Below are 14751 nucleotides of genomic sequence, written 5' to 3'. Positions count from 1 at the left end.
TAAGTGGACCTTCTCTTCCTTGTATAAATTTTCCATTTCCTTCCCAGTTTATATCACCTTTGTTTATTATTTTCTTTGCTAGTGACACTGTGGCCATACTTTTGTGCTTCTTGCACAAATAATTAAAGACTTAAAGATATCCATTTAACTTAGATAAATTATGGGAAGAAGTATGAATTAGAGACTTCTGCACAAAACCAGGTTGTTTTTGAAAAAGGAAATCCCATCATTGCCCACATTGAAGAGTGAGTAGAAAGGGTTCAGGTACGATCCCATGGCCTGTAGCTCCCTGAGTCAGGGAGAGAAGCAACAGAGTTCAAGAATCACTTGAAGACTCTCTGTTTCTCTTTCTTCTCAAGATTGGGGATAAAAGTTGCTCCAGTCACTCCAGCAGCAACACGCTCTCCAGCAACACCTCCAGCAACAGTGACGACAAGCACTTTGGGTCTGGCGACCTGATGGATCCCGAATTACTGGGGCTGACCTACATCAAAGGGGCCTCCACCGACAGTGGCATCGACACGGCCCCGTGCATGCCCGCCACCATCCTCGGCCCTGTGCACCTGGCAGGCAGCAGGTCCCTGATCCACAGCCGGGCCGAGCAGTGGGCTGACGCTGCTGACGTCTCTGGGCCTGACGACGAGCCGGCCAAGTTATACTCTGTGCATGGCTACGCGTCCGCCATCTCCGCCGGCAGTGCTGCGGAAGGCAGCATGGGCGATCTCAGTGAGATATCCTCTCATTCCAGGTAAGCCCCGCAGCACTTCAGAGTAGTACCTGCTGGTGCCACCTGGGCCCTGCCTGCTGGGGTGGGGCAGAAGCCTGAACTATAAGCAGTAGGGGCATCGGGTGGGTTGCTGTTATTTTTCGTAGCTGTCTGACATCAGAGGAAGGGCTTGTTTCTACAGCATGAAATGTGAAAGCTTGCATGTTAGTAAGTCCCTTGTTTGTGTTTTGTTTTGTTTTGTTTCCTATTAAGTTTGAGTGAAAAGTCAGTAGAGATATTAATTGCTCTAGTCAGGCCACTTACGTCTCTCTCCTAATTCAACCTGTTGTCCCTACATGTTTTGGAGGCACTCACTAATCTTCAGACCATAGTAGTAGGAAGCCATGAGGGCAGCGTGTGCGTGGAGCACATGTAGCTCCCTTCCATGAGGGCATGCACACACTTCCTCCCTGTTCCTACAGCCCCGACAGCAGGGGAGACCTGAGATCACGTGTCTGACAATGAAAGTGTGTTCAGCTCTGCAGCTGGGGTTCATTCAGTAGAGACTAGCTAAGTGTAAAGCACCTGTGTTCTACGTACTCTAAGTGTGGATGTTTAACATCTCCTTATGAGTGGTTTTAAACTCCTGTTGGACATACTTCTCTGCAGTGGTTTTAAAATACCTAATTTGCAATTTCTGCCTTCACTCTCAAAGACTAGGCAAAGGACAAAGAAATGGATTTATTCGGTTTTGCTGTGGACAGGATTTAACTGTTCACAGCAACTACCAGTGTCATTGTTCTGCTTGTTTCCAAGGCCTTCCCTGATTCAGCTCCAAGTTACTCTGTGAGTCCTGCCCACAATACTGGAGGGCGGAGTCAGTGGAACTAAGAATGGGAATGTTTCTTGCAGGTACCTAGTGCTGTGAGGGAGCATTTCTCCAAATGATGGTGCTCCAGGCAGACCTGTAGCCATCACGGTGAAAGGCTTTTTATGTTCCTTAGGCTCCCCTTCAGAGACCCCCTCACCCCACCACTGCTAGGGGATACTGAGTGTCATTCAGGGAACTTTACGTTACAAGTTAAAGAAACTCCATGCTGATTGGTTCGCGCAGCCAGGGTCATATTGGGGCTCATGTAACCAACAAGTTGAGCACTTGCAAGGTTCTGCTTGGCCCAGCAGCTCAAAATGATACTGCCCAGGACCAGGTTGCCTCCACCTTCCCACTCCGTATGACCATTTCCCAAAATCTCAGCATTCTTCTTTTGGCTGAAAACAGCTGTGCCACCTGCAGACCTGCCACAGTCACGGTCCTCTGTCCCTAGGGAGAAAGTGGTTCTTTTCTAGTTTCTGCAGAAGAAAGAGGTTTCTACTTTCTCCAAAGCCAACCCCCCCACCCCCATATCTCCTCACATGTTCCTAGCACCAATCATGTGGTTAGGGGGTAGCATCGCCTCGGGCAGTTGGGGCCCTCAGCCTAGGCTGGGGGGTCAGTCCCTCTCACCAAGCCATGCAACCGAGGAATGGCAAATACAGCCACTGCCCCAGAAGAGAAGCAGGGCATTATTTGACCTGAAGAAGGGGGAGTGGACACCAGAGAGTAGAAATCATGCGTATCCACCATGCAGAGGGAGCTTGGGATATGAAGATTATTTTCAAAATAGACATTCCTACTACTTTTTTTTTTTTTACCAGTTCTATTTAATAATTTGACTTAAAATAGGTTGAGTACTAATAACTAATATAATAATTAAGGATTATCAGTGAATTTGGTTATCTGAATTATTCCTGGCTGAATTTCAGGAACGGTGGTCATACTGTAGAAACCATCTCGGGATTGCACAACCTGCTAACATCTAGTTCAAGGTGTAGATGATTTGTAAAAAAGCCAATTTCATGACACCTTTTTGGACAGATGTCATTGACATCACAAATAGAGTTTTGTATTATTATTATTAAGTAAAATTTCTATGGAGACTGCCTTCGGAGCACATTCATTTGTTGATATTTGGTAGGGATATTTACTGGCATTTGAAATGGGTTTTCATGACTACCTTAACCATTTGCAAATGTAATGGGCTAGACTATTAGAAAGTATATGACAGTGCTAGATTAGATTTCTGATTGATTCTACTTTCTTCCGCCACTCTGAATTGGATGTGGCCCAGCTGTTGTATAAGTGATAGATGTTGAGTGAGTGGAATCCTTTACCACTTGACTGCCCTTTTCTTGTAATTCTTCGTTGATGGTGGCTTTGAAGCCACATTTCAACTTGCGTCCTAGGCTTTTGCTCAGCGTGGAATTCAGTCACTGAATGGAATCTTTTTAACACTTCCTCTTGCCTGCCCTCCGACCTGCACAGGAGGCGAGGAGGAGGGATGGGATTTACAGCATTTGCCTTGTTTTCTGTGTGTGGAGTGAAAGGCAGGTGACTCATTAGAGCATGAGGGACCAACCTACCAAGCCACACAGAGATTCTGCAAACTCTGAAATGCCAACCCCAGCTGCGGCATGGGCGGCCATGAGGAAGGCTCCCTCAGCCCCGTACTTTCCTCTCCTGTCCCAGTTCAGGAAGCCTTGCAGTCCCCTCGAGCCGAGGCCTGCTGCTGGGGGGTCTGGGTTGTGACTGAGAGTAGCTCAGGTAACCGAAGAGCAGAATAAACTTTCAGGAACTGACACGGGTGACCATCCTGCCTAAACCCACATCTCTGCTTCCAAGTGCTCCGTGCCCCTGACCTGTGTGTTGTTTTCTTCATAGCACCCACCCCTAAATAAAATCGTTTGTGTTTACAGCATATTCCTTCCCACAAGAAGGTCACTTATAGCTACCTTCCCCTCACTGGAGCATTCATGTTTTAAGCTGATAGGGTCATGGCCTGTCTTGTTCGCTTGTATCCACAGCACTTAGTACGGTTCTATGCACATGGCAGGCATCTGAATATTTTTTGAATGAAGAAATAAACCAGGAAAAGTGCTTGATAAATGCTTGTTGATAGAGTTAATAAACCAGTGCCTAGGTAACATAGGGAAGTAGGAGGAATGTGGGATCCACCATTCCCAGTTCATGGTGTCAGGAGTCCCAATCAGTATATGGTGTACTCTTAATTCTTAACTGTGGTTTTTCACCACCGACACCACAGCAGCCTCCTCCAGCCCGAAGCACACACACACGCATTCCTTGGCAGCCACCCGGGAGTTAAATAAGTACACAATTGTGTATATGGCACAATTCCAAGATTGTACTAAGGAGGCAAAGGGAGGACTTAAAACTCTTTAGGACAAGTTACACTCTTGTGAGGAAGAGGGTATGAGAACAGGAGTCATCTATTAAGCAGAACGAGCATGTATCTAGCCTGCTTTCTCCTGCCACTCAGTTCTTGTAATTCAGCAAACACATTTTTTTCTTTCTTCGAGGGCAGGGCATTTAGACAAGAGCTCAGAATACCAGGCAGTATTTATGCTAACCTAACTAAGGCCTTGCAAAATGAAATAAATCAACTGCAAAAACAAACCCCATGTTCTGGATTCGCCTGTAAATGGCACATACGATGTTGGGCTGTTTATCATCATTCACGCCACCATACCTTTCTCCTGGTACAAATGATTGGAGGTCGGCAGTAAAACTCTGAAAGAAGAGCATTAGTCCAGAAGGAAAGGATTCGTGAAAAGTTTGTAGACAACATTCCAGAAAGTGTTCCAGCATCGGAGAACACTTCTGTAATGACTGCTACTAAACAAGGAATTGTGCCATATTACTCGTCAAATGGATTCTGTATGTTTATTCTTCAAGTTAACTTTAAAATATCTTACAGTTGGGATAAAAGACATTTTTAATGAAATCTAATTTTTAGAAAATGTTATAAAACAAATGGCACAATACATAGAGTTTGCGGCCTTTGGTCATTTTAAGGGGGAAAGGTGAGTAACCTACAAACACACGTGCAGCGTATTAACTAGACTGTGACTTTGAGTGCCCCAGTCTTTAACAACAAAACATCTCGGGGACCATCCAAGGCTTTGAAATACATGAGACACACAGGTAGTGGAAAGCAGTGCACAGTCCTTCATCAGGTTCTTAATGGGGAAACTAAGGCCATAAGCCTTATGGACAACTGGGAAACTAGCAAGTGGACTGTCTGTTAGATGACAGTATTGCATTAATGCCTGACGTCCTGTACATGATCATCACTTGGTTAACTATGGGGGGATGTCTTTATTCTTGGGAAATAAATGCTGAAACATAGGCATATGATGTCTTCATGCTTGCAGCTAATTCTCAGATGGTTCAGAGAGGAATTAGTGGATCTAGAAAAAGGGTATGTGGGTGTTTATTCTACTATCCTTTCCCTTTTCTGTAGCTCTGAAATTTTTCAAAATACACTTGGGAAAATAACATACAGGGCTTCAGAGCTCGTTATCTAGACACAGAGTTTTCATGTTAGGGCTCCCTAACTGGCGTGCACCCCAGTGAATGGGAAGAGTCCATTAGCTCCTATTCTCCATACGCCTGTTGGTTGCTTGCCTTATTCCTCAGGTCACCTCAGTCATGTTGCTTTACTGTTCTCTTGACCTGGTGTTCCATGTGTGTGGATGTCGTTGAAGAGGCAATGCAGCATCTTCCCAAGACTCACAGTTAGTGCCCAGAGGGAGGGAGCCACCAGTCAAACTCAAGGGCACCAGACCAGCCACCAGCAACTAAGTTTCTTCATAGGAGTAGACGAGGCGCTTTGTTTGTTGGTCTTGGTTAATTTTACTGAAAACCACAGTGTTTTCCAAAACACAGAGACCCTGAAAATGGGTCCGTTTATTTTGTTTCTTTATTTCCTCTGGAACCTCTACAAAAAGTTCATTTTCATATCATTCTTATTTTTATACTTTGTCTTTTATGATACTTGCTTTATACATGTATCAGAAAAGGTCTGTGCTCCCCTGGGGTTTCAGAATAAGATTGTATTTCAGCATACTGGAGGAGCTTGCTACCTCAGGAACCCTGTGTTAAACTCTTTCAGTAGAAAAGACTCCTACTCGTGAATAATCCTTTCCTGCGTCACTTCCTATAACTACATTTATATAATGCTTACCCTACGCTACGCACTGTTCTAAGTGCCTCACTGATACTAACTCAGATTATCTTCAGAGAAACCTTCGGAGGTAGATACTGTTACTATCTTCAATTTACAGATGAGAAAACTGAGGTTAAGAAACTTGCCCAGGGTCTGGCAGTGGTCAGGGACAGAGCTGGTGTTGAGACCCAGAATCCTCACACTGCGCTCACATGTCAAGTTTGCTGAACGTGAAGTCCACCTCCCTTTCTGAACGCTGAGATTAGACCTGTAATTTAAACTCTTAAAATTTTTCATTTTTTATAAAGGAACTTTTATTCCTTTTTCGTAAAACATATGTTGTTGATCTTTCTAATTTAAGAAAAAGATATTTCTAGTGGTGGTGAACTGTCCACTTAATTTCTCAGTCAGCCGGGGGTGGGTGGTCCTTCTGGCCTTAGCTTCATGACTAACCTTGAAAATTTTTATTGTTTTTAGGGCCTCTGTCTGTTTCAGTATTGTTGCTGTTGTATCATATGTTAATGCAGCAAACACCCCTGTAACTACCAGCAGGTTCAGGACTAGAGCATTGCTGTGTCTGGAAGCTCTCTGCATCCTACCCAATTACAACCCCTTCTCTTCTCCCTTGAGGTAGCCACTAACCTGGCTTTTGTGATAATCATCCCCTCATTTTCTTTACATTTTCCTGAATGATGTGTTGTTTAGTTTTACCTGTTTATGAACTTTATTAAGAAACTGGCTCATGATCATTGTATTCTTTGTCACTGGCTTCTTCTCTACATTGTTCATGAGATTGCCCAAGTCGTCTGTAGCCTCAGTCCATTCATTCGTAGAGTATTCCGTGTATTCATTCATAGTTATTAATTGAATATCCTTCTACTATTGATGATTTTGGTTGCTGCCATTGGGGAGTTCTTAAAATCAGTGCTTCTAATCAACATTGTTCCGTGTTGACAGTTACACGTGCAGCAGGGGTTTATTGTGTGTGTGCCCATGCAGTAGAATTGCTGTATCGTAAGCTCTGCGGGTGCACACACCTTCATAGGATGCTCAAACTGTTTCATGCACTTTTTACTCCCACCAGCAGTAGGAACGTACCCACTGCCCCGGTTCTTACTAACACTGGGTCACCGGGTGTTGTCGGGCATTCCCATTTTTGCCTGTCTGGTGAGTATGTAATGGTATTCCATTATGGTTTGCATTGGCATTTCCCTGGAGACAATTGAGTTTGAGCACCGTCTCCGACAAACATATTCACCATTTGAGTTTGTTCTCTTTTGAAGCATCAGTTTAGGAATGTTGCCCATTTTTCTATCAGATTTCCCCAGCCACGTTTTTAACATCCTTCCTGCCACAGGCATACAACTTGCACGTGAATAACCTTAGCCTATGTAAAAATGAGGCTTCCTAGCAAGCTCCATGGTAGAAAGAAGGCTCCATCTGCCTCACTGGGCCCGATTTTGCTCTCGGAGAAAGACTTGAGTAAAGCCTGGTGGCTCTGAATTTGGCCATGTGCCAGCACTGCTGAAATCGGATGGTATTGCAGCTTTTGTCTGTTTTTCTCCTCAGTGGTTCTCACCATTCAGGAAGCCCTTCGGCTCACTGTTCAAAAAATAGTGGGTCTCTGGATTCATCCAAAGTCTACATCGTGTCTCACAGCAGCGGACAGCAGGTTCCTGGGTCCATGTCCAAGCCCTACCACAGACAAGGGGCAGTGAACAAATATGTCATCGGCTGGAAGAAATCAGAAGGCAGCCCACCGCCCGAGGAGCCTGAAGTGACTGAATGTCCCGGGTAAGGTGGTTGGCTGTTCTTCTCTGGTCAGCATGGTTCACTGTAGGGATTGACTAAGCAAATGTATTTTCCTCCCAAAGGAAATACATTTACTAAAGAAGAATAATCTAAAAACATCTTTCTTAAACTCTTTAAATGATGATTATATTTCTCTATAATAAATTCTTCTCTTGATTTTTACATTTAAAAAATGAAAAGAAATCTGTGTTCTTTGCTTTTATATTCAAATCTGCCTGCAATAGAAAAGTCATGGTGACATGCTACTGATGGTGTGAGTATAGAGTCTCTATAAATACACAAGGTCAAAGGCAGTTCGAATTCCCACGGAGTCCTGTGTGTTTCTTAAAGTTGCCGTGTAAGTGACATCCTAAAAGAAAAAGTATTTTTCTTAATTTTAACATGACTTCCAATTTTCCTTTTAGTTGTTAGGTTTGAGGTTGGGGGCGGTGGTGGGCACGTAGGGAAGGATGCTTTGTATCTGTTTGAAAAAGAAAAGGTTTAAAAATACTGGTAACCCATCTTACAACACTTGTGAAAACTATGCTGATGCCTCTGTGAAGAGACAGGTAAAGAAATTGCATTTTAAGAATGCAGAGCAAGGCTGGTTGGGGCTAAGGAACTGTTTGCTTATTTCGTAAAGAAACTTAACAGAATACTCATGCTAAATTATCAGGTATGTGTGCTCTGCTGTACCTGCCTGCAATAGCGTCATCAGGCGTGTGGTGCCGAGCATGACATGCACCCACTCTGGGATGGCTCTTTAGAGAGAACCTCTAGATTTTGCACTTTGCCAGTGAACTAGTGTCACCTTTTTCTCTTAAAAAAATGATCCTATGTCTTAAATACAGCTGATATGATTCTGCCTTCTAAATTAAAAATTCTTTTAGTGCTTAAATTGAACATGGAATCTTCTGTTAAAAAAATCATGTCAGTCATTGCAAATGACTTATTTAGGAAGGAATTTCATAGTGATAACTAGCCCTTTTTATTATAAACGAAAATGTTAGAATGATACATTGGTATTTCTAATAAGAGTCTTCTCAGTGCTTCACAGGAATTCATTCCAAGCCTTTTTTAAGTTCTATGAAATATTTTTAGAAGCATTTTATATGTCGCCGTAGTACTATGTTTAGGCGAAAGACACTTGGAAAGTCAGGGAAGTGTGAAAGGAGCCCATTTGGACTGTTTTCATGCAAAAGCCTGGGGTTTATGCATTTCCACACACTGGTTTGATGGCGCTAATGCTCAGTGAGAGCGAGGCAGTGTCAGGAATGAGGTGAGAAGGGGGTTTGCGTCTCTGAGTCACAGGTTGTGTGCGCACTAGAGGAGACTGAGATTGTGTCTCCACTGGACCTCCCCACCTGAGGTCCCCTATGGTGTGGAAGGGCAAACGGCAGTCCTCACACATGTTTTTGGGTGCACCTGGCAGGGGAGGGGCTGTAGAAGTTCTTCCGTCCTAACTTGCATTTTATGGGGAGGATTTGAGCTTAAACTGGTTATCGCAAGAGGCCGGTGCTGGGATTTGAGACCAGGGCTCCTGGTCAGTGTACAGGCTCATCCTGGCAGTTGGAGCAGGCGCCCCAGGCCCTGCCCAGTAACACAGTGTTTCTAAGGCAAGGCAATCATACAGGACTGCACTAACTAGATTTGAAGTTTTATCAAAACAGTGTTTTACTGGATCATTGAAAGATTTGCTTAGAAAACAATCAGCCAACTACATCATATTTTTAGTGTCTCATTGTGCACTGAAGAACAAATCAGTTGTGCTCTCCAGAAGTTTCACATAGACCGGTGATTTCTCAAAATCATATTATGGAAGCCCTACTGTTAATTTTGTTAATAATATTGTCTTACATTTTTAAATAATATAAGCAAATGAGCCGTTCTGTCTCAGGCTTCTGTGCACCCATTCATGCTGTTCCCTCTGCCTTAATGCCCTTTGTGAGTTTCTGAGCCTGACCAGCACCCTCCCAAAGGGAATTGTTCTCTGCACCCGCTAGCCCAGTACTTCCTCCAGTGACTTCACGCTTGATGGGTCATCTCAGCCTGCAGAGCACACACACCACATACCTACCACATGCACACACACCCGGACTGGGGTTTCTGTGCAAGCCCCATGTCCTGCTTACCTCACTCCTCATAGTGGCTGGCACAGAGTAAACCCTTGGAACATATTTATGACATGTCATTGGATAATTTCTTTAAATTACTAGTTTAGCAGAGAAAGCTAGCGATTTTTATTGAAACACATCTAGAAACTAGAACAGCACATTGTCATCGTAATTATGATATAATATTTTTATCCATGCAGTTATTGGTAGGACCTGGGTTTTTTCCCCGCATCTTCCCCAAAACACACAGGGCGTGGAGCTCTTGAGCACCACCTGACTCACCTCAGGATCAAATGTTGGGCGCTTCTTGGATGCAGTCTTGGTAAAAACTACATTGTTTTGTTTTCCTTATGTGACTTTTATGCAAAAGCCTTCCAGCGTCCTGGATTCTTCTTGAAGCTCCCATTTTCATGTCATGCCATCCCACAAACCAACTAAATCTTCAGTGATGTTTTAAAAGTTAAGAAACGCTTCTTCTTCTTTTTTTTTTTTTTTTTTTACAGCCACTGTTTGTTCATGTTGTAACTGTAGCCTGTGCTTCAAGAACTGAGAGGTACAGGGAAACCTGTCCTACCTCGGGAACAAAGCCATAGAGGATTTTAGAGAAATCCTTCTGAATTTTGAGCATGTTTGTGTATGTTTCTTATTCTAGTAATTTCCCAGTGAGCTGTCATACAGTGACAAGATAGCCTAGCTTTTGAAATAAAGAGTCATCTTGGAGGCACACAGCAGTAACATTCAGGTCGTCCTCCAGCTCACTGCTATGGGCTATGAATTCCTCGAGTGTTATGTTTCAGGTTGTGTGGCAAAGACCGTTTGCCTCCACTGACAGTACAGCCACTGACTGTTTACTGTGTCTTCAGGAATATTTGGTTGCTCAGCTTGTATTTTCAGAGTAAACCTTTTTAGAATGACTCCCCAGTTTTCTCCCTGAAAAAGAGCTAAAAACAGTAATTCAGCTTGACACCCTTTCGTCATCTGTCAATACATTTTTATATACTGATAATTAAGGGAGACAGCTACTTTATTTATCCAAACAGCTTTGTGAAATTGCTGATAATAAAACATGCTTCGCACACACGTGAATTGATTAGTCTTAAACCCCAGGCTCCCTCGGGTGGCTTCCTCTCTGTTGCCTGGGTGCCATCGGGGCTCTGGTTGTCCAGCCGCGAGAGCACACAAGGGTTGTATCAAAAGACGTATGATAATCTCTGATGAATTATTGAAACTGTGTTTTCTGATACAGATTAGGAAAGGGAAAACACAGCCATATTTTTAAAGTTGGCTATGTATTTTTTTCATCCTGGGCGATCTGATTTGTGTCTGAATTATTCAGGAATCTAACTTTGTAGTTGAGCTCATTTCACAAATGTGACATGGCGTGGGAATTTGGAGCAAATGCAGCAAAAGTGAACTGACTTAAAGACCTAAGAATTGTTTGTATGCATTTGTGGTTGCTGAAACTGGTTACTAGGTTTTAATTCTTACCACTACAGGCACTTTACAAATAGGCTTAATTTCCGTTCTGATTGTTTTCAACAGGATGTATAGTGAGATGGATGTCATGTCCACAGCAACTCAGCATCAGACAGTAGTGGGAGATGCCGTTGCAGAGACTCAACATGTTCTGTCTAAAGAAGATTTTCTGAAATTGATGCTTCCTGACAGCCCCTTAGTGGAGGAGGGGCGAAGAAAGGTTAGTGACTTACGGAGCTTTGAAGTTACCAGAAACGCTGAAAACAAAAAAAAAGTCTAAAGGAAACTCAAGGGTTTCCAGAGTACTCCCACATGCTTCATCTCTCATGACCCTACCAACGACTCACTGCACATAGTTGACTGTTGTCAATTTTGATTCTATCAGTATGTAAAGGGAGCCTGGGAGAGGTTAAGAAGGCTGTTTTTAGAATCTCAGATAGAGCTAAAAGTCAGGCTGGCCTAGCCTCAAATCCTGGCTCCAGCAATGATTAGCTACATGACTTTATGCAAGTGACTTGGCCTCTTGACCTCAGTGCTCTCATCTGAAAAAAAGGAGATCATAATAATTGAATTGTGAAGTTACAGTGAAGATAAGAAGTAATGTGAGAAGAGCCCAGTACAGCTCCTGGACAGAACTGGTGATCGTGAACAGTAGCTATTAAAATTCACACCGCCTGACTTTCGTTCCAGACCTCTAGCCTCTGCTCCAAGCTATCTGTTCTTAAATGTAGTCCTGTTCCAGAAGTGGAGTGGAGTTAGACAGCACACTGCTGGGCATTTTAAACAGGGTTGGAACTTGCACACTGCCATTTAGAGATATGCAGAAATTAAAGAGAAGGCCATGCTTAAATCTTATAAACCACAACCCCAAGTTCAATGGCATACCTTTGTCATTCACAATGTAGTACTCCCTCGATAATGTTAGCTTGCTTATTGGCTTTAGTTTCATTATTATTACAATCTCTTAAGCCACTTTGCTAAACAATTCAAAGTACTAAAAAGGACTTAATAAAGGCGATTTAGGCCAATCACCCCTTTTAGCAAGTAACTGAGGCCCCAGATGGTGAAATGTGAACTCTTCATAAATACTTGGTGCCAGAGTCAGCAACTGAGTCCTTGTCTGTCACTTCTAATCCAGCACTCCCTCTTGTTCATGTGAAAAGGAAAAAGGAAATCAGGTATTGCCATACTGACCATGATCAGGGTAAACTGCAGGTCTTTGTGCTTCTGTCTTCCCTATAGTAAAACAATTCTGCAATTAACCTAATTGTGTTTTTAGAACAACACTCTAATTATTCACTACTGCAAAGCTGCTTTAATCTAATATGCCTGTAATCAAGTTCTGAAGAACCTGCTGGTGGTGTGTGAGGAGGGAATCCCATAAGAACTCCATCAGAATGAGTCTTTTTAAAATAAAACTTGTATCAAGTCATGTACATGATACTGTATAAGCTTGGATGCAAAGGCAGACTGTTGTACAGAGAGTGTAAACAGCTTTTCTTTCTGGAGGGTTAAACTTCTTGACATGTGTTTTTTCTTCTAAGACAAATCACCTTCTTTTCATGATGTAAATTTAACTTTATAGCTCACACACATTCCAGTTACCATTCATCAGTTGGAAAGACTTGACAGAATGGAAGGAACACATACAATAGGAATATTTTTAGACTTACTGCTACATTCATAAATGTAAATAGCCATTTCTTTGTTTGATGTGAACATTCTGGCTTTTACTATTGTTTACCTAAAAGGAATGTGGTTTGGTATGCAAAGGAAGTAGTTGAAAATTCAAATTTGATTTAACTTTTCTTGAGTATTCGACCACTCATTTCTTTAGTAAGAATTTTCCTTACCCTATCTGTAATTAAACACCACAATAATTTTAATGGTTCATTTAAGTCTGGTTATGATCCATTATTGTAACTCAAATTTCAACAGTTATACAGACTTTTGCAAGTGATACCTTTTTTTTTTTTTTTCTTGAGACAGAGTCTCGCTCTGTCGCTCAGGCTGGAGTACAGTGGCACAATCTCTGCCCACTGCAAGTTCCGCCTCCCGGGTTCACGCCATTCTTCTGCCCCAGCCTCCCAAGTAGCTGGGATTATAGGCGCCCACCACCACGCCCATCTAATTTTTTGTATTTTAGTAGAGATGGGGTTTCACCGTGTTAGCCAGGATGGTCTCAATCTCCTGCCCCTTGTGATCCACCCGCCTCGGCCTCCCAAAGTGCTGGGATTACAGGCGTGAGCCACCGCGCCTGACCTCAAGTGATACATTTAAGTGGACAGTAAGACTTTATTGGACTGCTGCCGTTTTTTTGAAATGTGTTTATGAGGCCTACAAAGCTTCAGTGTTCAAAATTAGTATTATTATTACTTGGATTAGATTGAACCTCACATGTAGTTGGTTGGTAGAGAAATTGCCTAATATTACAATGTAGTCATTTCAAATTAAAATCAAACCAGTATTATGTGTGACTTTGAATAACTATTGCCTTAAATGGCAACCTTATATAATTCCAGGAACTCTCACTGCTATAAGGTTATGGAGGTTTTATTTAACATTTCAGAGTTAATAAAGCTGTGCATGTCTAAGTCATGACGATATTTCATAGAATGTCAAAGGAGGAAAACATAAAATCTAATAACTACATCCAAGCCCTGGTGCATCTGCCTTGATCAGCTGCTTGCCACGTTTGGCATTCCTGAGCTAAGAGAAAAAACTCAAAGAGGCTATCACAATAGTATGTGAAACCACTGGACTTAGTTAAACAAGCCCCATGCATTCGTTTTGTTAATGTCTGTTCCCTCCTCTCACCTTGTTTAAACCCTAGTTTTCTTTCTATGGGAACCTGTCTCCAAGGAGGTCGCTTTACCGCACGCTGTCGGACGAGAGCATCTGCAGCAACAGGAGGGGGTCCTCCTTTGGCAGTTCCCGGAGTTCCATGCTTGACCAAGCACTGCCCAACGACATTCTGTTCAGCACCACCCCACCCTACCACAGCACGCTGCCTCCGCGCACCCACCCCGCACCCAGCATGGGGAGCCTGAGAAGTAAGTGAGAGGCTGGCTGATCGCACAACTCCTGCCTCACTGGGCTCTGAGGGTGGCGTGATTTGGGAGTTTGTTTTTGTTTTTATTCAATGTGTATTATTTGGTGTTTTTCTTTTAAATAATTTTCAAATATAAAAGCCCCAGAGTGCCAGAGTGGACATTTTGAAAAAGTTAGGTAACACTACCTATTTTGAAAGCAACTGAGAAACTCATATTAGATATTTCTGTCAAGTCCAATAGTGACTTCTGCATCATATCTCAACTATCATATCTATAAAGGAAAAAAATGTCTAAAGCCTGATTTAAAAAAAAAAAAAGGAAAGAAAAGTCTGATGTAAGGAGTGGGTTTTTGAGTGGGTGGACAGCAAGGAGGGACGTCTGCTTTTCTAGCCTTCAGTTTCTTCTTGCAGTTCAGTACTGGAGATGGGGAGGTGGCACATGTGCCTCGGGAGACCTGGCTCGTACACTGGGCTTTACCCGTGGGTGGCTTTGTGTTCCTGTGCAGATGACGTGTGTTCTCTTGTGTCCCCGCTTATTTCAATTTACTA

General features: G+C 42.9%; 1 protein-coding gene across 1 annotated transcript in view; it reads left to right on the top strand.

Moving 5' to 3' along the window:
- The window catches only part of SIPA1L2 (signal induced proliferation associated 1 like 2), a 235720-nt gene that overhangs the window by 193274 nt on the left and 27695 nt on the right, over positions 1 to 14751 (top strand). The window contains exons 14-17 of the mRNA XM_025358354.1: positions 360 to 748; positions 7339 to 7563; positions 11217 to 11370; positions 13984 to 14203. Of these exons, the coding sequence (XP_025214139.1) occupies positions 360 to 748; positions 7339 to 7563; positions 11217 to 11370; positions 13984 to 14203 (988 nt within the window). The remainder of the gene's footprint in view (positions 1 to 359; positions 749 to 7338; positions 7564 to 11216; positions 11371 to 13983; positions 14204 to 14751) is intronic.

The sequence above is a fragment of the Theropithecus gelada genome, chromosome 1 (assembly GCF_003255815.1).
Source record: "Theropithecus gelada isolate Dixy chromosome 1, Tgel_1.0, whole genome shotgun sequence".
Lineage (NCBI taxonomy): Eukaryota > Metazoa > Chordata > Mammalia > Primates > Cercopithecidae > Theropithecus > Theropithecus gelada.
Note: the sequence above shows the minus strand (reverse complement) of the source record. Positions and strands in the feature narration are given on the sequence as shown.